At 44.2% G+C, this 27,368-nt stretch overlaps 1 protein-coding gene across 3 annotated transcripts in view; it reads left to right on the forward strand.

The window, feature by feature from the left end:
- The first annotated feature begins 1,497 nt into the window (after positions 1-1,497).
- The window catches only part of TRPC4 (transient receptor potential cation channel subfamily C member 4), a 363,414-nt gene continuing 337,543 nt past the window's right edge, over positions 1,498-27,368 (forward strand). Inside the window, exon 1 of one of the 3 annotated variants that reach the window (XM_081936901.1) lies at positions 1,498-1,608. Coding sequence is in view for 1 of the 3 variants with exons in the window: in XM_081936897.1 (XP_081793023.1) it covers positions 1,581-1,592 (12 nt within the window). In the remaining 2 variants the exon portion in view is untranslated. The remainder of the gene's footprint in view (positions 1,609-27,368) is intronic. The other 2 variants (XM_081936899.1, XM_081936897.1) reach the window with 2 other exon arrangements.

Raw genomic sequence — 27,368 nt, forward strand, 5'->3', positions numbered from 1 at the left:
CAGGCCCCCAACAGCTCCCCTAGGGGGGTTTCCATGGCTGCCTGTGAGCTACCACTTCCCATGATCCCGCTCAGATGTGGGGCTCACTTCGTCCTAGCCGGGCTTGCCGCTTTGTATTCCCCGCTTGAAATTTGCGTGCTTAGAGGACCTTTCACGCCCTTTTAAAGGGACTTTTTCTCGCCCTTCGGAGGGACTTTTCGTGCCTCTTGGAGGGACTTTTCGCATTCCTCACCGTGGGAACCTTCTTTCACGCACTTACTCGCAGGGACTTTTCGACAGTTTTCAAGTCTTGGGGAAAGACTTGGGAGGACCAGCCGTACAGCTACCCAGGAGGGGTCCTGTCGTCAGCGGATATGCACACCTCCTCTTTTCCTCTCTCTTTACGCACAATGGGCATTTTTTTCTCTCTCACAGGACAAAAACAGCTACAACAACAAAATAAAATAAAAAAATCATTCACTTTTCCATCCATTTTCACACACACTAGTCACACACATGCAGGCATACACACATTTCCCATGCTTTAAAATTAAAGTTTAGAGAATTAAAATTTAGAGGTACTCACCTTCTTGAGTTCAAACTCAAAACCCCTTTAAAACCTAGATTCAAATGGCTAAGGCCAAGGTAAAGTCCACCCACAGACTCAATAGGGTCTGTGCCGGCATGGGAGGCTTACCTGGGCCATATCCTTTGGTTAGACAAGCTTGGAGTCCCATCTCTGGGGTGCCAATTATTGAAAGAAATGTCCTTCTGGGTTCAGCTTCAAGTGGAGGAAAAGACACTGGAGGCATGGAGGCTGCTTGGAAAGATGGTTTTAATGGTGGACAGGACCACATGGCTTGAGTCCTGAACAGAAAAGGCGATCACATGCTTCAATGTTGGTGGAGAAGAGAAGAGAAGGAAGGACTGAGATGCTGAGTCCCTGGTTTTATGCCCTCTCTGGCCTTTGATCTTGAGCTTGTCTTCCAATTGGTTTTCAGACTCCCATGGGGCCATGCAGGGGCAACCCTCTAGGCTGTGTTTTGAATCCAGGTTTGGTTGAGTTCTCAGATGCCATGTGGTGAGTAAAGCTGATCATGCCTTAATCCCATCACTCTGGAGCTGAAGGGGAGAACTCTTTATTATGTAAAGTGGACTAGCTTGGCCTTCTTAATGGCCCATTGACAAAGTGGGGATGGGCAGGAAGCTACAGGGAGCTATTCTCTCTTTAATAAAACATGTTTCTTTCTTTTCACATCCAGAGAAATATTCTGCCTTTTCAATATTTCTTAGGATATTTCATTTTTCTGGGAGAGGGCTGTGTGATAACTTCCTACACTGCTGACTGGCTAGTTTGAATGAGCAGCTTCACAGATTGGGGTGTGGCAGCCAATCAACAAGGGCCTTTCATTTCAGCCTTATGAAACAAAGGAAGCTACCTCTCCTTTCATTGGCTGTGCTTCCAGGCCTAGGCCTGGTGTGTTTTACACAGGTGGTGAAAATATTTTCCTTACATTTCACGTTCTTACAGCTTCACCATCATCCGAATAAAACACTTTGGCTTCTCTACCAGTGGGTCAGCCTCTTCTGGACCTCTGGAAATGTTCAAAAAAGTAAGATCTTCAAAAAGTAAGTAATAAAATAAATGGCATGATTAACATTTCTATTATTTTCAGTGGGAAGTAAAGGTAATTAAGTTAGCATGAATGTAACCTATTAAGATTATGTTTAAAAGAACTATATATTAAAAATGTCCCTGATTTGCAATTAAATCATTTATGTCCATCCTTTGATTTTTGTAGCAAATTGAACATTTTTGTTTTGATAAAAGAAAAGTGAATATTCATTGAGAATCAATCTGTTTCTTCAGAGTAGTTTCTCTCTCGCCATCCTCTAAAGCTCTTAACTGCTTAACTGCTTTTTCTTAATAATTTGTCTATTTAGAACAACATAAAGGAAGTTAGGAAAAAAGCAACATAATTTCTAAGGGAGCAAAATGCCTACAGCTAGAGGCCCTACAATGGTCTCTAAAGTGGTTTGTTTATCCCTTAGCTTTGTATTTTTTTGATGCATGAAGGATCAAATACTTAGCCATTATAATTCTACAATCCTTATTTACAGAAATCATATCAAAATTTAGAATGAAATCCATTCTGGATTTCATCAGAGCCATCTGATATAAGGCAGGCTCTGGGTCCCTCTAACCAAAAAGTGTTTATCGATAGAAAAGAATACTTATAGCTCAGGGTTGAAGTGTGGAATCCTTGGTGCTCCCTGAGCTTGATGGTTTTCTTGTATATGTTTCATTACCAAACTAGGCAACATCATCAGTACTGGAAGGAAGTGGAGTTTGCTCTTATTTTCATATACTAGTTGTAATGGAAGGCATGTCTTTCTGGGTTCATTCCAAGTGGGGGGGAAAGACACTGGAAACATGGAGGCTGCTTGGAAAGATGGTTTTAATGGTGGACAGGACCACATGGTTTGAGGTCCTGGGTGAAAAGGTAATCACATGTTTTAAGATGTTGGGTAAAGAAGAAAAAAGGGCAGAGATGCTGAAAGTCCCTGGTTTTATGCCCTCTCTGGGCTTTGAACCTGAGCTTGTATTCTGATTGGTTGTCAGACTCCTAGGGGGGCATGCAGGGGCAACTCTGTAGGCTGTGTTTTGAGTCCAGGTTTGGTTGAGCATTGCTTCTTCCCAGGTGCCCTATGATTAGATGGGTAAAGGGGTAATACTATCATGTGTTGGAAGAAATGTCCTTCTGGGTTCGGCTCCGTGGGGAAAAAGACACTGGAGAGATGGAGGCTGCTTGGAAAGATGGTTTTAAAGGTGGACAGGACCACGTGGCTTGAGTCCTGAACAGAAAAGGTGATCATATGCTTCAATGTTGGTGGAGAAGAAGAGAAGGGCAGGGGAAGTGGCTTGCTAGGCTTTTTATAACCTGTTCAGTCCTACCTCTCTGTTTCCTGCTCCTGTGTAAGAAATGTATTCTGATTGGTTGTCAGACTCACATGGGCCCATGCAGGGGCAACTCTCTAGACTGAGTCCAGGTTTGGTTGAATTCTCAGAGTTCTCAGATGCCATGTGGTCAGTTGAGTAAAGGCTTATATTATCATGCCTTCATTCCCATCCCCCTGGAGCTGAAGGGGAGAACTCTTTTATTATGTAAAGGGACTGGCTCAGGCTCATGGACAAAAGGTGGGGGCAGGAAGCTGCAGGGAGAGTTACCTTGTCTTTTTGAAACATGTTTCTTTTCACATCCAGATAAATATTCTGCCTTTTCAATATTTCCTAGGATATTTCATTTTTCTGGGAGAGGGCTAGGTGATAACTTTCCACACATGCTTTAATTCCATCACCCTGGAGCTGAAGAGGGAATATGTTATGTAGATTAGACTGGTTCTGGTCTTTTAATGGCCCATTGACAAAGGTGGGGGCTATTAAGAGTGAGTCTGTCTCCTGCCTAAAACATGTTTCTCCATTTCTTATCCAGGGAAATATAATATTCTGCATTTTCAATATGTCCCAGGATATTTCATTTTTCTAGGAGTGGGGTGGGTTTTAACTTCCTACAGTGGCTTACCCTGTTTGCTTCACAAACAGTGTTTTGATTGGTGCCAGGTCTCTACAGCCTCAGGCAGACAAGGACTATTCTGCACCCCACCCTCAAATGTTCTTTAAAATACAGAGTTGCCCAGCATTCCTTTAGGAACTTCCAACATGCAAGCTGTGGTTACTCATCCTAAAATGAATCTTCTTTATCTGGAGCTTCAAAATTTGCTGTTTGCTAGGAAGATGTGTAGCTAAAAATCAGTCTAAGTTTAGTGTACATCTGACTTTGGGGATATTTCTTCATAACCAAACAAAAGGTATTTTCTGTGCACTTCACACTCCTTGCTCACTGGGTCTGGATGTCACAAAGCAAATCCCACATTTTGTAATTAACCCCTGTGCCCCATTTTGACTGGGAGAGTTACAGGAGGCTGAGTGCTGTCATGCCCCTGCCCATACTCACCCAGCCAGTCATTAGGGCACAGAACTGGTTGTTAAAAAATTTGCAGCCCACCACTGCTCCAAGGTACCTTCTGATTCTAAAGCCTCCAAAACAAGGGCATTTGCTTAATGTCAGGCCTGTAGTTATGTTCTTTTTAGGATCTTTGGCCTGCCACACTTTCTTATAATTTTCTATGCTGTTTCATTAGTGTAGTAGTTGGGAGGGGGGAATAGAAAGGAGTAGGATTGTGGAATGTATGTTGTCATTCTTTTATAGAAGCTCAAGGTCATCTTTTGTCTCCGCACCTCGACACCTGACCGGAACCAGAGGGGTGTAGATGCCAGCGTGGAAGATGATGATTGGGTGGAATTCCAGGATGCAAATCAGAGTTGGAATTCCATAGAGGTGCTAACTTGCCTGTAGAATAAATTGGACCTTTAAGGATGTTTTTGCCTTGGACAATGATTTAATTCTGCATGGTATTTAGAACCGTAACACTTAAATTGAGTGAGTGTGTGTTTGTGTGTGTGTGTGAGAGAGTGTGTGTGCATGTGTGTAAGGAATAATGGAATAATAGAGTTAAAAGGGACTTCTGAGGTATTCTACTTCAACCCCCTACTCAGCAGGAAAACTGAGGATGCCAAAATCTGAGTCTGGGAAAGGTTTCAGAATAACAAAATAACATTTAGAAGGAACTTTCGGGGGGACCCTATACCATTTCAGAGAAATGGCTGGCCAGTTTTTTCTAAAAAGTTCCATTGAGCACCTATAACGTCTGGAGACAAGCAGTTCCACTGATTAATTGTTCTCACTGTCAGGAAGTTTCTCCTTAGTGTTAGGTTCTCTCTTTGTTTAGTTTCTATCTATTGCTTCTTGTTTTGTCTTTTGCTTCTTTGGAAAATATATTGCTCCCCCCTTCTTTGTGGCAGCCCCTCAAAAGCCTGTTTTGTGACCTGCCTATCACACTCTTGGGCAAAGCATGTGAGCTATTTCCTCCGTTCAGTGGTCCATGAAAGTACATCTATAGTATGTATTAAAATGTTGTTTACCTTTTTTCGACTTTATTACAGGGGTCAAATCTAGCAGGTTCTGACAGGTTCTGAAGAATATATAGTGGAAATTTTGAGAGTTTGGAGAACCAGTAGCAGAAATTTTGAGTAGTCCAAAGAACCAGGAAATGCCTCTGGGTGGCTCCAGAGTGAGGTGGGAATGGAGATTTTGCAGTATCCTTCCCCTGCCACACCCACCAAGCCACACCACACCCACCAAGCCACGCCCACAAAACCGGTAGTAAAAAAATTTGAATTTCACCACTGCTTTATTATCTGCATCTGTTCTTTGCAACTATTTGTGACTCATTACAAGGTGTGAATGAACAGAATTCGCAGCCTTTGAAATAAAAAGAGGGTTTTTGGGACTAAGCATGTGCTTTTTACTGTATCAGGAAGGTCAGAACACATTGCTGGGAGAAAGTGGCAAGAAGGTGACAAACTACAGGGAGAACTACTTAACTCGTTTTTTACATCTGTCTTTACACAAAGGAAAAAAACAGTCCAACCTATCAAAAACAGCACCATAAAAAACAGATTAGGAATACAAGTTAAAATAGAGAAGAAAATGGTAAGTTAATACCTGTCTACCCTAGACAAGTTCAAATCACCAGGATGGATTACACCCCAAGGTTCTTATTTTTTTAAAAAAATGGTTTTTTAATTCTCTTATATTCTCTTATATATAATTACAAGTATACATTCACATAATTATTATTCTTATTTATCTTTATCACTTTTACATATTTGTTTTTCCATATAAAAGGTTAAAATATGCATTCTGGGTTGCTTTGCTTACCATCCCATACATCTAGTTTGTATTACCACCACCCTAATTTTTCTTTTCTTTTCACCCTCCCTCCCATTCTCTACTTCCTTCTTCCTCCTCTCCTTTCCTTGTTCCCTTGCCTCTCCCCTGTTCCTCTCTCTGTTCCTTCCTACCCTCTATCCTTCTCTTTCTATCCCTTCCCTCCTTCCTCTCCTTTCCCCTTTCTCCCTTCTCTCCCCTTTCCTCTCTTCTCTTCTCCTTTCTTCCTTTCCTTTTCTGTTGCTGTGCTTATCTCTTTTCAACTCTCATCTGGTGTATTTTCGTGATAGTATTCCCACAAACTTTATTTTAATTTTTTTTTAAAAAAAATTATGCTTATCCTTTCCTATTCCCTTTTCTTCACTATTATGTCGTAACTATTATTTTTTTATCTATATATCTGTATATGTATATACAATCCTCTGTACTTTGTCCTTCTTTCCCTTGCTTATTAATAGGGGTACCACCAAGATAAATGTTATCTAGTGCTTTCATACCCTGTGGCAGAAATATAAATGGATGTGGAACCCCTTTGCTCAATGAACACAGATGGATGTGGAACCTCTTTGCCCATGAACACAGCCATTTCGTCCATAGTAATAATGTTTGATAGCTGGTACTTGGCAAAGTCAATGCCATCAACAAATGACTTGAAAGCCACAGTCCGTTTCACCAGTTCACCATCTTCCAGCCTGAACAGTGAGGTGGATTTCCTCAGAAAGAGTTCATGTCACTGAAGGAAGTTACCCAGCCAAAGTTTAGAGGCTTTGAATTGTTCCTGGGGAATTTGTAATTGTGGTGCCATTTCAAGGGCAAATGCTTGAATAACAGCCCTGCATACAACCAAAGCCTTTGCTCTCCTGTCAGCGATCCATTCAGAGATGCTGTCTTCAAGTTCTGGAAATAATGGTTGCTGACCTGATCCACACTTGCGCTTCTTGCCATTTCCCTCCTGCACCTGTTAGCTGAGGTTACCATACTCCACTCTCAATTTTCGGACCATACGGAGATCCAACATCTTCTCCTTGTACAAGGCTGCCAGATTCTTGCCCTGAGAATCCTTGCTTCTCCCCCCCCCCACCTGCCATCCCTTGCTAAAGGGACAGCAGGGAAGGGAAGCAGCCAAGCTGCATTTACCATTGGGGTGGGGTAGGAACTGGTGGGCCGTGAGGCGTGCCTCTTACCTGTCCAGCTCTGTTGCATTCCTCGCTATTGTGTCCAGGGAAGCCACTGGTTAAAAAAACCCTTCTCGTGAGTTGAACTCATGAGGGTTTTTTTACAAGGGGCTTCCCTGGACGAAAGGACGAGGAACGCGACAGAGCTGTCAGTCTCTGGTAGCGCTAGGACCAATGTTCCCTCTAAGCTGCGCAGCCGCGCACGTGACAAAAAAAGCCGTGCGGCAGTTTCCAACTGTTGCGCAGTGTTTTTTAGCATGATGTACTGGATTTTAGTCAGCAGGCGGCTCGGAGGCTTCTGTCAGGAGCCTTTGGCGGCCAGCGAAGAGCAAAGGCAAGCCAAGTCCGACTTAGCTGGGAGGTTTGTATGTGGTTTCACCCCGGAAAAAGAGAGATAATGCCGGAGTACACCGGAGTCAACATGTGTGTCTTTCAAGCCTTTTTGTACAGCTTTGCTGGTACATGTGTGTTGGGACGCAGCTTCTTGGCAAGAGTGAGCAGTAGCTCACAGGGAAAAGGAGTTAAATACAGATTGCTCCATTCAGAATGTACTCGTCAGTACACCATGGTAGGTTTTATGTAAGCTTTAAAACACACACACTGGGGTGCAGCTTATTGTAATGTAATTCTCAGCAAACTGTACCATAGCCATGATGTGTGAGAATCATGGAACATATAATTAGATAAGAAAGCTTGTATATGTAATTTTGAAATTGCTGTAACTCACCATTTTCTTTGTTTTTAGTTTTATGTCCTGTTCTACAGAAATGCATTCAGTATTTAATTTCTTCTGGTGCTGTTACCTCTGCAGATTCTAATAAATGGGATTGCTTAAAATTAACTAGCAAGTATTTAGCTAAAAAGTAAGATTATCAAATCGTATAACTTATTCTGGTTTAAGGATAAGTAAATATTAACAAAAAGGCTTTATATTTTAAAGCAACTTCGAAGAACTATGTAATAGGAAGACTTATGTAAGAATATTTATATCAGAGATTTTGCACATTATGTATAATGATGTCCATGGGGCATCCCCACCGTAAACCTTATGAAGGTGCCAAATCTCACAGTTCAGTGTTCAGATGTTCTGAAGCTTTCAGGGTAGTACAAACTGGTAGTAGAAAAATTAGCAACCCACCTCTGTTCTCTAAATAAAGCAAAAGCACAAGTGGCTTCATGGATATATATACATGTTCATGGGTAAATATACAGCCAGCCAATATATAAATGTTGTATACATGCAACTCAATAAATAATAGGTTTGCTTCTTTATATATCCCAATTGCTAATCTGCATCAATTGGTAATTTATTCATAACTTGCTAAACTGCAGACAATTGGATAGTAAGGGGTCACTCTGGATTCTGGCGATGCGAACTTGGTATTGGGTAGAAACAAATGCTGCAAAGTCTTTAAAGATCTGAAAGGTCTCAGATTTCTCTTTCATAGGATATACAAATCCATATCTAGAATGATTATCAACAATTGTTAGAAAATACTTTCTACCACCAATTGTTGGTGGAAAAGGATCTACTATGTCAGTGTGCACCAAATCAAAAATGCGTGTTGACAGGCATGTAGCATGTTTGGGAATGGCTGCTGCTTTGGATTTAGCTTTCCTGCAAACTGCACAATCCAAAAACACCTTACACCCCTTTAGATCCAAACCTTTTGCGAACTCCAGCATTTTTCTATGAACATGGAAACTGGCGTGCCCCAATCTTCTATGCCACTTGTGGATACACCTGGAATGCAAAGGTTTACTCTGAGCAACCTGCTTCTTTATTTTCTGTTTGTTGGCTTTAGGAGCCTTTGGAATAGCAACACGATCACTCTCTGAACCAACTCTCTCTGGGCCTGTGCTTTCCCTTTTTGGAGTTTGCATACTTGCCTGTGCTTGCGGTTTAGGCTTTGGCTTTAAGTAATAAACACCACCAATTAGCATGGTTTCAGCAACAATATCTCCATCTTTAACTATATAACTTGCTTTCTCGAGGTGGTGAACCTGGAACTTTAACTCTCTAGACAAGTGACACTGACTAAGCAAATTACTGGTTGCTGAAGGTATGTAATAAACTTCAGGGATGAAAGTATTGAGCTCGTCAACGTAAACAGTTCCTTTTCCCATGACCTTACAAGGGTGATTGGAGAAGGAATATAATTCCCGAAGATCAGATTCAGGCTCGTGCATCTCTGTGAAAAGTTCCTTTCTGTAAGTAATGTGTAAAGTTGCGCCACTGTCCAAAGTCCACAAAAGACGTCTGTCGTACTCTGGATCAGGTTGTGGATTGTTGGTTAAGGCCAATGTGGCGAGTGGAGCTTGTGGATCACGCCTTCGACACAACGACCTTGTCTTCTGCCTCTACCTCTACCTCTGGAGTCTGTTCCTCTGGGCTGGTATGTGACGGGAGTTGGAATTCATTGGGGACAATCCCGGGTGTCATGTCCCATACGGTTACAGATGTAGCATCTTGGCATTCTTGGAGCGTAGGCTCTTCCTCGGAAGGGACGTCTAGCTGGAGCTCTTGACCCTGGTGGCCCTCATAAATGTGGTGTGGCTAACATAAGTGATCCTTCTTCAATTAAAAGTCTGCAAACATTTTCTACTGTGCATTCAGCAATAGCACATGGTTAATCTTTGCAATGGCATCTTTCCATTCATCATTCAATGAGTTAATGATAATGCTGATCATTTGAACATCATCAATAAAATGGCCTCTTTCTCCCAATTCTTTTCTCATTCCTTTCAATTTGGTCAAATGTCCACCAATTTGTTCACCAGGTTTCAACTTCGAGCCATGGAACTCAGACATGAGCAAACATGAAGATTCAATTGAAATGGGCCTGTAGCAATCTTCCAAATGGGCCCAAATTTGTTGGGCTGTTGCATTATGCAAAAAAATAACCTGCAGTTCAGTTTCCATGGACATTAATAATGTTGTGCAAGCCTTAGCATGGAATAGTGCAGCGACCGGGGCATTGGACCGGGTTGCGCCCTTGCGGCCTCTCCGGTGGCAGCGAACCACCCTGGCCCCTTGGTTTACCGAGGAGCTGAGGGTGATGAAGCGCCACAAGAGACGCCTAGAGAGCAGATGGAGATCCTCTCGTGCCGAATCTGACCGAACACAGGTAAGAGCCCATTTACGGACCTACCTTGTGGCACTAAGGGTGGCTAAACGTCGATATTATGCCACTCTTATTGCGTCCGCAGAAAACCGCCCTGCCGCCCTGTTTCGGGTGACCCGCTCCCTCCTTTCACAGAGGCCGCGGGAAGCCCCTTTGCAGGGTAGGGCAGAGGAATTTGGGGAATATCTGCAGGACAAAATCGCTCAGATCCGGAGTGAATGGGTCTCCTTTTGTGATCCAGGGGAGACACCGGAGGTGAGTTTTAAGGTACCTCTCTGGGAGGAGTTTGACTCTGTTACCGCCGAGGACATGGACAGGTTACGCGGGCGACTGCGGGCCACCACATGTTTATTGGACCCGTGTCCCTCCTGGCTTGTACTGGCAGCCTAGGAGGTTACACGAGACTGGCTCCTGGGACTGGTGAACGCCTCGCTGAGGGAGGGGTTCCTACCAGCCGCCTTGAAAGAGGTGGTGGTGAGGCCCCTACTTAAGAGGCCTTCTCTGGACCCAGCAGAGTTAGCCAATTATCGTCCTGTCTCCAACCTTCCCTTTCTAGCGAAGGTTGTTGAGAGTGTGGTGGCACAACAGTTCCCTCGACACCTGGAGGAAATTGTTTATCTAGACCCGCGCCAGTCTGGTTTCCGGTCTGGTCACAGCACTGAGACGGCTTTGGTCGCGTTGTTGGATGATCTCTGGAGGGCGAAAGATGGGGGTTGCTCCTCCATCCTAGTCCTGTTACATCTCTCAGCGGCTTTCGATACCATCGACCATGGTATCTTATTGCGTCGGCTGGAGGGGATGGGGGTGAGGGGCACCATATTGCGGTGGTTCTCCTCCTTCCTCTCCGGTCGGTGGCAATGTGTGTTGACAGGGGAGCAGAGGTCAACCCTGAGGCCGCTCACGTGCGGAGTGCCGCAGGGGACGGTCCTCTCACCTCTCCTGTTCAACACATAAATGAAACCGCTGGGCGAGATCATTCGAGGTTTCGGGGTTGAGTGTCATCTGTATGCAGATGACACTCAGCTATACATCTCTACCCCAAACCACCCCAACGAAGCCGTCGAGGTGATGTCCCGGTGTCTGGAAGCCGTCCGGGTCTGGATGGGTGACAACAGACTCAAGCTCAACCCTTCCAAGACGGAGTGGCTGTGGCTACCGGCGCCCCGCTTTAGCCAGTGTGTTCCATCTCTGGCCATTGGGGGGGGAACAATTGCCCCCGGTGGATAGGGCGCGCAATTTGGGCGTCCTCCTAGATTCCCGGCTGACGCTGGATGAACATGTGACAGCCATGGCTAGGGGGGTATTCCACCAGGTCCGCCTGGTGCGCCAATTGCGCTCCCTACTAGAGCGGGACGCCCTTCGCACAGTCACTCAGGCCCTGGTGACTTCCCGTCTTGATTACTGCAATGCTGTCTACATGGGGCTCCCCTTGAGATGCACCCCTAGGCTCCAGCTGGTTCAGAATGCAGCCGCGCGGGCAATTATGGGGAGTACTAGGTACTCCCATGTAACACCATTCCTGCGCGAGCTGCACTGGCTGCCTGTAGCTTCTCGGGTGCGTTTCAAGGTGTTGATTGTCATCTTTAAAGCGCTCCATGGCTCGGGACCTAGTTATCTGCGGGATTGCATCCTACCCCATACATCCCTGCGACCAATCCGTTCTCACAGAGAGGGACTCCTCCGGGTACCTTCCGCTAAGCAATGCGGGCGGGCGGTGCCCAGGAGAAGGGCCTTCTTTGTGATGGGCCCAACCCTCTGGAACGACCTCCCCCCCGATATTAGAACTACCGTTGATCTCCGCTCCTTCCGTAAGAAACTCAAGACCCACCTGTTCCGACTAGCCGGCCTGGCCCATTTGTAATCATAAGTAACATCTATTACTGACCTTCCTGGATGGCTTTTTAAATTTTAAATTTTGGGGTTTTAATTGGTTTTAGATTGTTTTTAACTATTAATTAGTTTGGGCTAATATACAGACTGTATGTTTACGTTGTTTGTCTGGGTTTTCGTGTGCTTTGTCGTTTTTATATATGCGATGTCTGTACACCGCCCCGAGTCCCTGCGGGGAGAGGGGGCGGTTTATAAATTTAATAAACTCAAACTCAAACTTAGTGTCTAAGTCTTATATTGCAGGAGTCCATGGCTGGGCAGGAGGATTAAACACCATACAATGGGTATCTTCTCTGCGAAGCAAAATTGAAATCTCACTGACCCAGGCTTTATAATTTTGCCCTGACATCTTTAACTTTGACTCACTAGTCAATGGAGGAGCAAAGAATGCTTGTTGGGGGATGTGCATTTGAAAAGCTTGCTGCTGTTGCACCTGTGGTTGCTGTAATGGTTGTTGTGTTACAGCTGGAGCTGGTGTTTGGGCAGCAAAATTAACAGCTGGAGCTGGTTGTTGCACCAGGGGTCACTGTAATCCAGTGGTTCTCAAATAGTGGGGCGCGCCCCCCAGGGGGGGCGCGAGGCTCCGTAAAGGGGGGCGCGAGGGCTCCCTTTCCATCTGGGTGCAACGGCGGCGGCAACAGCGCAGCGGCGGCGGCGGACTGGAGTTTCCCGCCAAGGTTGCCTGTCCGACCAGCCCCCGCTGGCTCCTGGCTGAGGGAGGAGCTGCCGCTCCGCCTTCTCCGAGTGGGATCCACGCCCTGCAACTGGCCGTGAGGGGAAGGTTTTGGCCAAAAAACGGGCCATTTTTGCCCATTTGTTGCCAGTAGAATGCTTCTGGGGGTGGGGGAGGTAAAAAATGGGGTGCACAGATGCCCCAGGAGGCACAAAAAATGGGCCCCCTTTCAAACCCCCCCCCCACCTTCAGAAGATGATAGAGAAAGAGAGAGCTAGTGAGAGGGAGGGAGGGAGAAGTGAGACAGAAAGAGATAGACAGAGAGAGAGAGACACACACACAGAGAGAGAGACAGAGAGAGACAGAAGGAGAAAGAGGGACAGAAAGAGAGAGAGAGGAGAGAGAGAGACCGAGAAAGACAGAGAGAGACAGAGAAAGACAGAGAGAGAGAGAGAAGAGAGAGACAGAAAGAGAGAGTGAGACACAGAGAGACAGAAAGAGACAGAGAGAGAGGAGACAAAGAGAGAGAGAGACAGAAAGAGACAGAGAGAGTGAGAGAGAGACAGAGAAAGACAGAGAGAGAGAAAGAGAGAGGGAGACAGAAAGACAGACAGAAATAGAAGGAGAGACAGAAAGAGAAAGGCAGAGAGAGAGAGAGAGGGAGAGAGATGAGGGAGAGAGAGAGACAGAGGGAGAGACCACTTGGACTGTCTTCGCATCTGGGATGCATGGGTCTTTCCCATTGAGACGAGCAGGTGTTGTTTCTAGAAATCACTGCATGCAGGAAATATATGTGTGTGTTTGTGTGTGTATGTTACGGTGAAAGACCGAAATTGGTGAATGTCAACATTCACCGGTGAATGTCGACATTCACCGGTGAATGTCGACATTCACCAATCTCGCTTGGTGAATGTCCGAAATATTTGCTAAATGCCCTTATTTCTGACTTACACCGGTGAATGTCGACATTCACCAAGTACGTTTCCCCCTCTCTTTGGGGAGGAGGAGAGCCAGAGGATCGCCTCTCTTTGGGGAGGAGGAGAGCCAGAGGATCGCCTCTCTTTGGGGAGGAAAGTACGTTTCCCCCTCTCTTTGGGGAGGAGGAGAGCCAGAGGATCGCCTCAAAGGATGCCCCAAAGAGAGGCAAAACGTACTTTCCTCCCCAAAGAGAGGCGATCCTCTGGCTCTCCTCCTCCCCAAAGAGAGGCGATCCTCTGGCTCTCCTCCTCCCCAAAGAGAGGGGGAAACGTACTTTCCTCCCCAAAGAGAGGCGATCCTCTGGCTCTCCTCCTCCCCAAAGAGAGGGGGAAACGTACTTTCCTCCCCAAAGAGAGGCGATCCTCTGGCTCTCCTCCTCCCCAAAGAGAGGCGATCCTCTGGCTCTCCTCCTCCCCAAAGAGAGGCGATCCTCTGGCTCTCCTCCTCCCCAAAGAGAGGGGAAAACGTACTTGGTGAATGTCGACATTCACCGGTGTAAGTCAGAAATAAGGGCATTTAGCAAATATTTCGGACATTCACCAAGCGAGATTGGTGAATGTCGACATTCACCGGTGAATGTCGACATTCACCAGATTTCGGACTTTCACCGTAACATGTATACATGCACATACAAGTGTCATTTCTTCAGTGTTATCACAGAAGTGAGTACACCCCTTAACATTTTGTAAATATTTAAGTATACTTAAATATTTACAAAATGTTAAGGGGTGTACTCACTTCTGTGATACTCTATATATAAATATATGTATATATATGTTCTAGCTGTGCTCCTTTAAATCTTTTCTGCTACAGTTAATAAAGCTATTCTTTGTTGTAAATTGATCCACATTTTTCTTTTTTTATTCTCTTATACGTTAATAAGGATACAGTGTTATGCAGAGGTGTACTTATAACAATTTTATAGACAAATGATACTATTTACAGTCACGCGGGGGGGGGGGGCGCGAAATGTTTTCTTCTTCCTAGGGGGGGCATGACAGAAAATAATTGAGAAGCACTGCTGTAATCTAACCTGTGGTTGTTGTGTTACAGCTGGAGCTGGTGTTTGGGCAGCAAAATTAACATGGCTTGCTTGAGGGGCAGGTATCTGCCTTTGCTGCATTAAGTATTTTTGTGTTCCGTCTGAGAAGGCACGTGCACCATCAATGAATGCTGAAAATTGGGCCTTTGGAGGCATTTGATACGTTGCAGCCTGAATATCTGAGTAATCCAGTGACATGTGTCAGGCCTGCAGAGGTTCCTTTAAGAATCTTTGGCCTGCCACACTTTCTTATAATTTCCTATGTGTTTCATTAGTGTAGTAGTTGGGAGGGGGAGAATAGAAAGGAGTAGGATTGTGGAATGTATTGTTGTGATTCTTCCTAGAAGCTCAAGGTCATCTTTTGTCTCTGCACCTCGACACCTGACCGGAAGCAGAGGGGTGTAGATGCCAGCGTGGAAGATGATGATTGGAACATGTGATGAATTATGGGGTGTGGGGATAGATCATGAACTTTCAACTGGGTGAACTCTCATCATGTAAATCAGAGTTGGAATTTCATAGCACAATGCCAACATGCCTGTATTATTAAATTGGAAAGGTTGATTCTGTTCTGGACTCTGATTTACTTTTGCATGGTATTTGGAATGCTGACAACATGTATGAGAGACTTTGCTGCATTGACTTGAATCGCTCTTAGATTCTGGCTTGCATGTCAGCCGTTTTTAGTAAATTATTTCTGCCAGGAGATGGTGCTATGGTTAATCTTTTGGCTGTAATATTTCTGCCTGTGTGGCATGTACAGTTGAAGAACAAAGGAGATCACATGGCAATTGTGACGTGTACACATCTCTCTGTTCTGATTTGCCTGACACAATATCCTCCAGGGGGTGTGTCTTAGGCTTTGGAGAAGAGGGCAAAATGGCGTTTTCAGAAATTTGAAAGAGAGGAAAACCCTTCTTATTTGCCTCTAGCGCTGCGTAATCTATTTTGGCCTGAAAAAGCTGGCGTTCAAAAAATTCTATATGATTACGATAGCTTTCCATAGCTTGCTCAGAAGTTTAGGGAGAATCATACATATCTCCTTGTGTGTGGGAGTGGATTTGCTGCGGTGGCAAGAGCTTTGGCCTTGCACCCAGCGTTTCAAAGTCACTAAGATTTCGGGAGCATGCATAATCAGGGAGATAGTTTACTAACCTCAGTTGTAGATTGTTATCTCCTGGAGCAGTGCCATCTTGTTGAGATCTTGTTGAGATCGTAGCAGGGTCTTCACCCAGTCCGGTTGCTGAAGCAAGCGGGGCTTCGAGGGTTGTAAATCTTTGTAAGATACTTTCCTTCTCTTCTTTGGAGAGGGTGAAAAAATCTGAATGTCTTGAAGAGAAATCTTTCGGTTTCTTTTTTTTTCTTACGCATCTTAGAAAATGATGCAAACGTTCCTCAGTCGTTAAATCATCCTGTCTAATTAGCCTATACGCTTATCTCTTGGAAGTAGCTAACAAGGAAAAAGCCATAAATTAGACAACCAAACTCTGGTACCATTCACAGGGTGTGAATTCTGCCCTGAATTAAGGAGGTGTGAATCTTGGCATCCCTTGTAGCATACTTTTGAAATAAGTAAAAATAAACCCGAAGCAAGATCTAATAAAAACATTTTTAATATAAAAGAAAATAAAAATACAAAACCTGCTAACTGAATTAATTACATTTTGGCAAAGCTATGTGCCTGTCTCCTTCGGCAGGCGAACGGAAGATCAGAAGAGAAAATTAAGGAGGGAATGTGAAGGAGCATGCGTACTAAATCACTTGCAGATAAGAACTGTGACCTGCGCAGTAAATTTTCAGTGCAGCTAGCAAACCAATTAACGCAGTTACAGTCCAGCTATTGTGTCCAGGGAAGAAACTGGTTAAAAAAAAACCCCTCTCATGAGTTCAATCAAACTTCTTGAACTCGCAAGAAGGGTTTTTTTTACCAGGGGCTTCCCTGGACACAATGGCAGGAATGCGATGGAGCTGGACAGGTAAGAGGCGCACCTCACTTCTCCCCCCCTCCATCTGCCATCCCTCGCTAAAGGGATGGCAGGGAAGGGACGCAGCCAAGCTGCCTTTACCATTGGGGTGGGGTGGGAGGTGTTGGGCCACAAGGCGGGCATATTTCCTTTCCAGCTCCTTGCTATTGTGTCCAGGGAAGCCGCTGGTAAAAAAAAAACCTTCTCGCGAGTTAAAGAAATTTGATTGAACTTGTGAGAAGGGTCTACTAAAAGTTCATTTCCGAAAATCAGGTGGCTGGTGCATGCATGCGCGCTGGAGCCAACAGCTCACGTGCTGGCAGATATGGCTCCGTGTGTCACTTGTGCCATAGGTGCACCATCACGGGTATAGGCTCTCCTTCTTGAGAGGTAGGTTGGACTAGAAGACCTGCAAGGTCCCTTCCAGCCAATTCTGATTGATTGCTTGATTGATTGAAGCTCTCCAGATTTCATGTTGTGGAAGGAGGTCAGGCCATATGCCCTCCAGCAGCATGGCAGTGATCCAAATGCAGCCACCATTTTGTCCCAGCTGCTTGTGGGAAGGGACAAAATGGCAGCTGCCAGATAAATCTGTTGTCAGGCCTGCAGAGGTTCTTTTAAGAATCTTTGGCCTGCCACACTTTCTTATAATTTCCTATGCTGTTTCATTAGTATAGTAGTTGGGAGGGGGGAATAGAAAGGAGTAGATTTGTGGAATGTGTTGTTGTCATTCTTTCTAGAAGCCTTTTGTCTCCGCACCTTGACACCTGACCGGAATCAGCGGGGTGGAGTTGTCGGGGTCAAAGAAGAATATTGGACCATGTGATGGATTTATAGGAGTAGGCATAAGTTTATGAACTTTCAACTGGGTGGAATTCCAGAAAGAAAATCAGAGTTGGAATTCCATAGACGTGCTAACATGCCTTTATGATTAAATTGGAACTTTAAGGATGATTCTGCCTTTGATTCTGATTGATTTCATGCATGGTATTTGGAACGCTGACATCTGTTTTGCTGTGAGGTCTGCACAATGCTGCACTTGCATGTTGCAGAAAACTTTGGTAGCATTATGCAGACCTTGTTAAGACAGAAAAATGAAGCAGTTTGTTTTCTGACTGTGCAGCTGTGACTCAAATGTGACCACCAATTTGTGGGTGGAACAAAATGGCAGCTGCTTTCAGAATTGTGCTATGTGACCGTTTAAAGAAGCAACTCATTCCAGTGCTATAGAAGGCCTCAGAGTTCTTCAAAAGGTAAGTGAGGGAAATGATGTTTGACCTGGTGGGATAGAAATCAGGCCTAAAGCCTAGCAGACCCAGTGGGAGTAGGAAAAGGCCTGTTGGGACTCAAGGCACAGAAAGTAAAGCATGGGGGAGGAGCCAACATCGTTGTCAGGCCTGTAATTATATTCTTTTTAGGATCTTTGGCCTGCCACACTTTTTAATAATTCTCTATGCTGTTTCATTAGTGTAGTAGTTGGGAGGGGGGAATAGAAAGGAGTAGGATTGTAGAATGGATTGTTGACATTCTTTTGTAGAAGCCAAGGTCATCTTTTGTCTTTGCATATCGACACCTGGCCGGAAGAAGATGGGTGTACATGCAGCGTGGAAGATGATGATTGGAACATGTGATGGATTTGTGGGTGTGGGGAAAGATCATGAACTTTCAACTAGGTGAACTTACAGGATGTAATTCAGAGTTGAAATATCCATAGCCGTGCTAACATGCTTGCGGAATAAATTGCACCATTAAGGATGTTTTGCCTTGGACAATGATTTATTTCTGCATGGTATTTAGAACCCTAACATTATTTCAACTCACTACTTTAAAAATATTTCACTAGCTCCCTCCCCCTATCAAGGGGGAAGGGCTGGTGATGGAAGATCTGGTGATGGGGTCTCGGCATTCCCAATGCTGACCGGGACAGCGTAAATATCAGCGAAGAATTAATGAGAAGCTTTTGGTGATAAGAAGCTGAGTGCGGAACTTCAAAGGCAATGGAATGCTGTTTCCAGTTTAATTGCATCTGGAGGAATGCAGGAGGAGACACGACAAGACGAAGGAAATCTCAGACGGACTTCTTCAGGAAAATTGTGAGTGCATGCTCCCCCTCCTTCCCCCCAGCTTGGAAACAAGGCTTGAAAAAAAACAAAACCCTAGAACAGAGGTTTGGGCTCCTTCCAGACGGCAATAAATGAAATGGCTTTACACCCTGCAAATAGCTGGGAGAAAGATTCCCTTTCAAAATGGGAATTTCAAAGGAGGCAGGAAGAAGGGATTTTTCCAGCATCTGTCACTTGCAAGCCACCACAAATGGGGCTGCAACTAGTAAATGAAGCAAATTGGGCAGTAAATTGGGCTTTCCTCCCAGGACTTGGATGGAAGAGATGCTACTTACAAATTCCTTTGCCATCAGCATGGGGAAATGCTCCAAGCCAGCAGAGGGCACCTACTTGGCCCATAACTCCTCCAAGCCAGCAGGAGGGTCCTTGGCACGTAAAACCCCCTAGCCAGCCATCATTGGTTGAGCTGCAACCTGTGAAGCAGGCAACCCCGGGATGGGTCTTAACCCCAGGTCATGGATGGGAGGGATGCCAGTGGGCACCTGCCCTCCCTCAGCAGATGGCACCATGGCAGAAAGCTGGGCAGTGGCCAACCGAGGGATTGACCTCCCCACCGGTTCCAGTCTCCCCTGCAAGGCCCAAAAAGGTTCTTACCAGACCTTCCTACAGAGAAGAAATCTCCATGGAAGAAGGGATTACCAAACAGAGGCCTGCATTGTGGATGGCGGGAAAATGTGCACCTGCAAGGCCCCAAGTGGTTCTTACCCCACCTTCCTACAGTGTAGCAATCACCAACATGGAAGAAGGGATTACCAAAGCCAGGCCTGCAAGATGGGAAGCGGAACAAGGTGCATCTGCAATGCCCCAAAAGGTTCTTACTCCACCTTCCTACAGAGAAGCAATCTCCACCATGGAAGAAGGGTTTACCAAGGGGGCAGCTGCAAGTTGGAGAGCAAGGCAGTGTGATGAAACGGTTCCTAAGTTTAGAGATGTAACTAGGTTCCATTCCTCGTGGGGCCCAATTAAATGCCACCATTGTTGTCAACTTGGCCACAGAGCGTCAGAGTGCTTGGCTCCAGCTCCAATGCCACAAACGTGTGCACCAACCACCACGGCGGTAAAGAGAGGGTCCCAGATGCCACCACAGAAGAGTCATCTGGGCCAACAACCTCTGGAAGAGGATCCCCAACTTAAGGTGAGGAAGTGTCCTACCAAGGGGGAGGCCTCGGAAGAGGAAAAGGGCAGACAATCTCCGGAGGAGGATCCCCAACTTAAGGTGACAAAGAGTCCAACTAAGGGTGAGGCCTCGGAGGGGGAAAAGCCTAAACGACCTCTGGAAGAGGATCCCCAACTTCAGGTGGCGAAGAGTCCTACCAAGGGGGAGGCCTCGGAGGAGGGAATTGCCGAAGAACAAATGTGTGTACCAGTCGCCATGGTGGTAAAGAGAGGGCCCCAGATGCCAGAACCGAAAAGTCATCTGGGCAAACGACCTCGGGAAGAGGATCCCCAACTTAAGGTGACAAAGAGTCCTACCAAGGGGGAGGCCTCGGAGGAGGGAATTGCCGAAGAACAAACGTGTGTACCAATTGCCACGGTGGTTAAGAGAGGGCCCCAGATGCCCGCACAGAAAAGTCATCTGGGCCAACAGCGTCTGGAAGAGGATCTCCAACTTAAAGTGACAAAGTGTCCTACCAAGGGGGAGGCCTCGGAAGAGAAAAAGGGCAAACAATCTCCGGAGGAGGATCCCCAACTGAAGGTGACAAAGAGTCCAACTAAGGGGGAGGCCTCGGAGGGGGAAATGCCCAACCGACCTCTGGAAGAGGACCCTCAACTTCAGGTGACGAAGAGTCCTACCAAGGGGGAGGCCTCGGAGGAGGAACAAGGCCAGCCGTGGATGATTGGATCCAAGAGCCCAGAACCTACAGCACCTGCAGCAGAGAGCCCGAAACGGCCGTGGGAAGAGGTCGCAATGGACTTCATCATGGAACTCCCAGACAGCAGTGGGCATAAAGTAATTTGGACTGTTATTGATTTGTTTTCTAAGCAGGCACACTTCATTGCTTGCTCAGGATTGCCATCCGCAAACGAATTAGCGAAAATGTTTGTGAAACACATTTATCGCCTGCATGGAGTACCCAAGAGGATCATTTCAGACCGCGGAGTCCAGTTCACAGCCAAGTTCTGGAGAGAGGTCCTGAGATCCATTGGGTCCACACAAGAATTGAGCTCAGAGGTTCATCCCAGCATGAACGGCGCAGCAGAGGGAGCCAATGCGGTGGTGGAACAATACATCCGGTGTTTTGTGGACTATCAGCGAGACAGCTGGTCGGACTTGCTACCCTTCGCCGAAATGGCGTACAACGATGCGGTCCACAGTGGCAGAGGATTAGCGGGTTTCCAGATTACCAGTGGCATGGAAGTTGTTGCCATGCCTGAGTTGCCTAGAGAACCTCCTTCTTTCATGTCTTTGAGTGAATGGATGGACATGCTAAAGAAAGGATGGGAGAATACAAAGAAGGCTCTAGCAGTTGCAGCAGAAGCCTACCAGAAGCAAGATGATCAACATCGCTCGCTCCAAAACCCCTACTGTGTTTTTGTATTTACCAAATACATAAGATTAGAAATGCTTAGCAAGGAATTGGGTCCAAAATTTCTAGGTCTATTCCCAATAGTGAAGATAGTTAACCCAGTTACAGTTCAACTCAGTCTACCCAGAAGTCTAGGGGAAATTGACCCAGAATTTCATTGTAGCTTGTTGAAACCAGTAATTGGGTCTAACAGAAGAGCATCCACCCAAGCTCAATCTCCTCCTTTAGTGATGGAAGGGGAAACACAATCTGAGGTGGAAAAAATTGTAGATTTCAGGCTGAATAGGGGTTGCTTACAGTACTTAGTGCATTGGAAGGGTTACCCTTGGTCTGAGGTTAGTTGGGTAAACAGTGGGAACCTGAAAGTGGAGAAGTTAGTAAAGCAATTCAATGGGAAGTTTCCCGAGAAGTCAAGGGGTTCCCCTGGGTGGAGAAGAGGTGGTTAATTTTGTTATGTTAACTTTTATGTTATTCTCTTTGCAGGAAACATTTTTCTTTTGAGGAGAGGCCGCCTGTCAGGCCTGTAATTATATTCTTTTTAGGATCTTTGGCCTGCCACACTTTTTAATAATTCTCTATGCTGTTTCATTAGTGTAGTAGTTGGGAGGGGGGAATAGAAAGGAGTAGGATTGTAGAATGGATTGTTGACATTCTTTTGTAGAAGCCAAGGTCATCTTTTGTCTTCGCATATCGACACCTGGCTGGAAGAAGATGGGTGTACATGCCAGCATGGAAGATGATGATTGGAACATGTGATGGATTTGTGGGTGTGGGGAAAGATCATGAACTTTCAACTAGGTGAACTTACAGGATGTAATTCAGAATTGAAATATCCATAGCCGTGCTAACATGCTTGCGGAATAAATTGCACCATTAAGGATGTTTTGCCTTGGACAATGATTTATTTCTGCATGGTATTTAGAACCCTAACAATCGTGATGATACGGACGTGTAGTCTCGATGCTCCAAGACCGCAGCCGATACTTTTGCTGCTGGGTGGTCCAATTGGACCTAAACTGTCCCGCAGAGACGGTGAACAGGAAGAATATGTCTTGCTGATCTCAGGGACATTGCAAAGTCCCGGATGGATCCAAGAGAAGTTCTTCAAGCTGGTGACAAAAAATCCAGCCATTAGTCTGACAAAGTCGGGACAGCTCCAAAACGGAAGGATACAGAAAGAGAAAGTGTTTCCAGCTGGTGAGGAATTTTTGCTGTTTTAAAAGAGACTGCCTATAAAAAACTTAAAGTTAATTTAAATTTGAGAACAGAAGAAATAAGCAGCGGAATTAAGCTTTGAATGGTTTTGGACTGTGGATTATTTTACTTTTTAAATGCAATGTTCATGGATGGAATTTATGCAAGCCTCTTAAAATGAATGGATTAAGTTTTCTTCTACTACTTTTTTTCTTTTATTATTATTCTTTGTAACCTATGGACTAAAATTCTACTTCTTCACTACTGTGGGTGTTTTTCCCATTTTCTTCTCTAACTCATTCAAGAATTTGACTTTTGTTTAACTTGAAATATAAAAAAGATACAAAATGAAACAAAGAAAATTGTTACAATAGAGGGAAAGAAAAATGCTGCTGGCTCGGAGGCTGGGGGTTTGTGTATTGGAAACAAAACACTCTTACTTTCCTCACTGATTATTCTGGCTTGGCACTTCAAGGTCTCACTGTTTGTTTATAGAGAGTGTTAAGAAGAAAAGCATACAGATGTTCCTTTGAAGTATATCTTTAACCAGAGAAAAGTGAAAACAAGACCTTATTGTGAATTTATGCTTAATCTTGTAAAACCCTTCTAAGCCAGAGCAGCAGTGTTTGCCAGCTGGAGATAATGGCACAACTTCAACAGCAGGAAGAAATTTTAAGCCTGCAAAAGATATTGTTAGAAATTCTGAAATTATCAAATACATTTGAGAGAACGGAGAAGAAGTTGGAAAACCTAGAGCATCTAACAGAAAAATATGGTGAAGAAGTTGGAGATGTTTATCAAGTGGAAAAAGTGGAGGTTACAGTCCTAAAAACCGAAGAGGAAAATGACCATAAAGAAATTAAATCCACTGTTATTTATGGTGATTGGTTTGTGTCTAGAAATGGAAAGAGTGGAACACTGAAAAAGGAATTAAATGGAGCGGAACTCTACCCCAGATGGCAAGATACAGAAGAAGAAAAAACAAAAGAATGTATGGATTTAAAGAGAGAAATTTTATTAGCAACATCATTGATAACACCACTGACAATTAAAGATAAGCTGATTAAGGAAACAGAAGAAGGGCATCGAAATTACATGAGAGACTTAATAAGCAATGAGTTGCTAAAAGGAGTCCATACAAATTTGATTAAGGAGATGATTAGAGGACTGATACCTCAAATGGCAGAAGACATAAGACTGTTTTGCTACTGGAAAGATACAGGTTGATAGATGGAAGTGCATAATTTAAAACTAGTTAAACTTAGTAATAATGGAGAGAAATGAATAGCGCATACAAAAAGTAGAAGAGAAAGCTGAAACAACAGAAAAAAAGTGTGGATGAACTTGATTACAGACTTACAGTGGCAGATCAAAATAAAGAAAAAACAATAATATCTCTGGAAATGGATTGAGCAGATTATTACTTGAGACAAGAAGAAATCACAGAGGAAAGAGAAATACAACAAAAGGAAAATGGAAGAGAACAGGAGGAAATAGCAATAAGGAGCAAGGACAAAATAAGTAAGAGAGATAAGAGCTATTAGAGCAGCAAAGCCCATCTATAAGTAATCACTATGGAAGAAGAAATAAAGTTTATGCCAATCAATATAAATTGACTGAATTCAGCTATAAAAAGGAATTTTTTTAAAAAAAATTAAAAAATTAAAATTGGACATAATTTGCATACAGGAAGTTCATATCAAAAAGCAACACAAAAATGCTGGAGGCATAGCGCTCTATATTAAAGAGACAATAAAGGCTAAACAAATGAAGTGGATGAGGAAGGGAGGATCCTAATGGTGGCTAATATTTTTAGTGGCAATATATGCACCAAATAACAGTCAAGAAGATTTCTATGGTAAATTGCACAAGAAAATAACAGAATTGGAGTATGAAAACATATGTATGGTAGGAGATTTCAATGCTTATTGTAGATGCGGACTTGGATTACAAAACCAATTTGGTTTACAATATAAACCAAAAAAGGGAGGAAAATACTCCCAAAAAGCTTTTTTCAAAATAGTGGAAGAATTAGGTATGCAAGATGCCTGGCAAGGAACCTACCCCAAGGAAAATCAATTTATGTTCTACTGAAATAGACATATGTCTTGGTCCAGAAAAGATATGATGCGGATGTCAACTGAGTTAATATCCAATATACAAGAAATAAATATTGAAACAAGTACAGAAGAGATGGGAAGAAGATTGCAGGGTCGGTTTTATGGATAAAGAAGTGGAACTGATTAAGCAGATAAAAGAGACTGGCCCAAAACAAGTTAAAAGAATATATAATGTACTGTTAGAAAGAGACTCAGAAAGTGAATTGGTTAAGGATTGTATGATTAAATGGGCTCAGAATTTTGGTGAAGTGGTTATGTTGGAAACCTGGGAAAAAATGTGGGTTCAGAATGTTAAATTTACACAGTCACAGAATTTAAGGGAGAACTTTTATAAAATGTTTTACAGATGGTATTTAGATCCTAAAAAATTATCATGCATGTACCCAAATGTTCAACCAAAATGTTGGAGATGCGGGTGTCTAGATGCTACCTTTTTTCATGTATGGTGGACTTGTAACAAGGTTAAAGCTTTTTGGATAAAAATATGGTGGGTTATGCAGAATGTATTTAAGAAAAGAATACAATTCACTCCGCAAATGTTTTTATTGGGTATAGTTAAGGATTTCACCAAAGGGGAAATAAAATTGGCCTTGCATATGGTTACAGCAGCTAGGTTGTTGATTGCGCAACATTGGAAAAAAGATTTTTTTACCGACAATTGATCAATGGATTCAGAAGGTGGCAGGGTTCGCCGAAATGGCAAAAATTTCAGCTTTCTTAAAAGCTCAGAAACAGGAGGATTATACACAGGAATGGGTAAAATGGATTGATTATATACAGAATAAATACCAGACTAGGAGTTATTATGTAGCCTTTAGGTAAGAATGTTTAGATTGATAGATGATCAGAGTAAATAATATATGGGATGTTTGGAATTGTTAGAGTGGTATATAGCGGAAGTCAGGGGGGTGGGTTTGTGTGGGAGGTGGGGGAGGGTTAGGGTGGAGGGCGGGGTAATATATATGTATGAATAAATTAGAAGATGGGATTAATGAAACATTGTTATGCTAGGAGAAATTTATATTAAGAGTTATAGATGTTAAATTAGCTTAGAAAATGGGATCAATGTGTTATTATTAATCTAAGAGAAATTTATATTGTGTTTGTTGGGAGGAGAGGGGTTACGAGTAATCTATTTGAAGATGGGGGGGGGGAGGGGGCAAAGTATTTGGTATAATATTTGAAAGTGAATTTTTGTGGGGGGGTTGGGGGGTATAGCATTTGTATGAGATTTATACTGTATGGCGGGGGGGTGAAAAGGGGGAAAATCTGTTTGTACAAAACTCTTTTAATAAATAATAATAATAATAATAATAATAATAATAATAATAATAATAGCAGAAAGACTAAAGAGATTTTTAAGCCAATTTATACATACAGATCAGAATGGTTTTTTTTTTAACCAAAGAGACAAATAAAAGACAATATGAAAATAATTCTAAATACGCTGGAATACTATGAAGCACACTCAGAAAAGCAAATGGCATTGATCTTCCTTGATGCACAGAAGGCCTTTGATAACGTGAATTGGCAGACTTCCGCTTCCGGGACCGAATGGTGATGGACTTGTAGTCTGCCAGCGCTCCCTTGGCGGGCTCCGAAAGGAGCACAGGAGACTCGACCAAGGGGTCTCCTGCCGAAAGGCGGCTTGCTGGGACCCCCCGCAGAGGCGGCAGCCGGTGGGGGTGTTTTTCCCAGCTTCGCCTAGGCGTCAGGGAGCAGTGGGGCGGCGAATCACGTCGCCTCTTTGCTGGACGGCCCTGGGAGGTTTCAGATCAAAGGAGAAGCGTGGCTGAAGACTGGAGGCGCGGATTCCACCTGGTGCTCTTTGCTTACTTTGAAAGGAAGCTACAGATGTGCGTGAGTTGGTGTGCTCTGGCTTTTGAAATGGAAATTAGAGGGGGGTGGTTCCTCTATTACCCCCCCCCCCTCGGAATAAGCGGCATTTGAAAGGACTCTCTCGGAGAGAGAGAATAATGACTGATTAGTTACTTGGATGAATGGGAATGAGAATGGCTTTTTACAATTGCCAGAAATGATTTTAAAGTTGACCCTCGCCTTTAAAAAACAGGGAAAGAAAAACTTTTTGTGACTTCTCTCCCTGCGGAAGGGAGGGCCAAGATGGCACCCGCCCTCCTTCCTTTGTCTACATATGAATGAAACTTGTCCTTTGAAACTGCTCCCAAAGAGAAAGTAAAGAAAAGTGGATTTTTGGCTGCACTCTCTCAAAGGGAAGTTGGCACCTCTTTCTGTGGCTCTTCTGAGCTTTGATTAGTGGAATTACTTCTTGGATTATCTCTCTATTGGAATTGTGGGTTTCCCTGCATTTATTTGCCTTCTGAGGCCAGCTCCACTGTGGAATCCCCGGACACCATTTTCCCTGGAAAGGATTTGTATCTCTGAACATAACCAATGGTGGCCAGAAAACCACCGACTGGCAAGGCGCACTCTGCCCCGTCATCTGCTGCTCCCAGTCCCACAATGCAACAGTCTAAGATCACCTCATTGTTGCAGAAAGGAGGGGCTGGAGAGGACACAAAGGAACTATCTGTTACGGAAATGTTTAAAGAACTTATGAAGGGGCAGAATGAAATGAGGAAAGAAATGGCAGAGGTTAAAGAAGAGCTCAGAGACGTTAAAGAACATATTGCTGGGAATAAACAGAGAATTATGGTGTTGGAGGAGAGAGCGGCGGAGATGGGGGAGGAGCTTAAAATAACACGCA

The sequence above is a fragment of the Natrix helvetica genome (genome assembly GCF_964273705.1).
Source record: "Natrix helvetica genome assembly, chromosome: 1".
NCBI lineage: Eukaryota > Metazoa > Chordata > Lepidosauria > Squamata > Natricidae > Natrix > Natrix helvetica.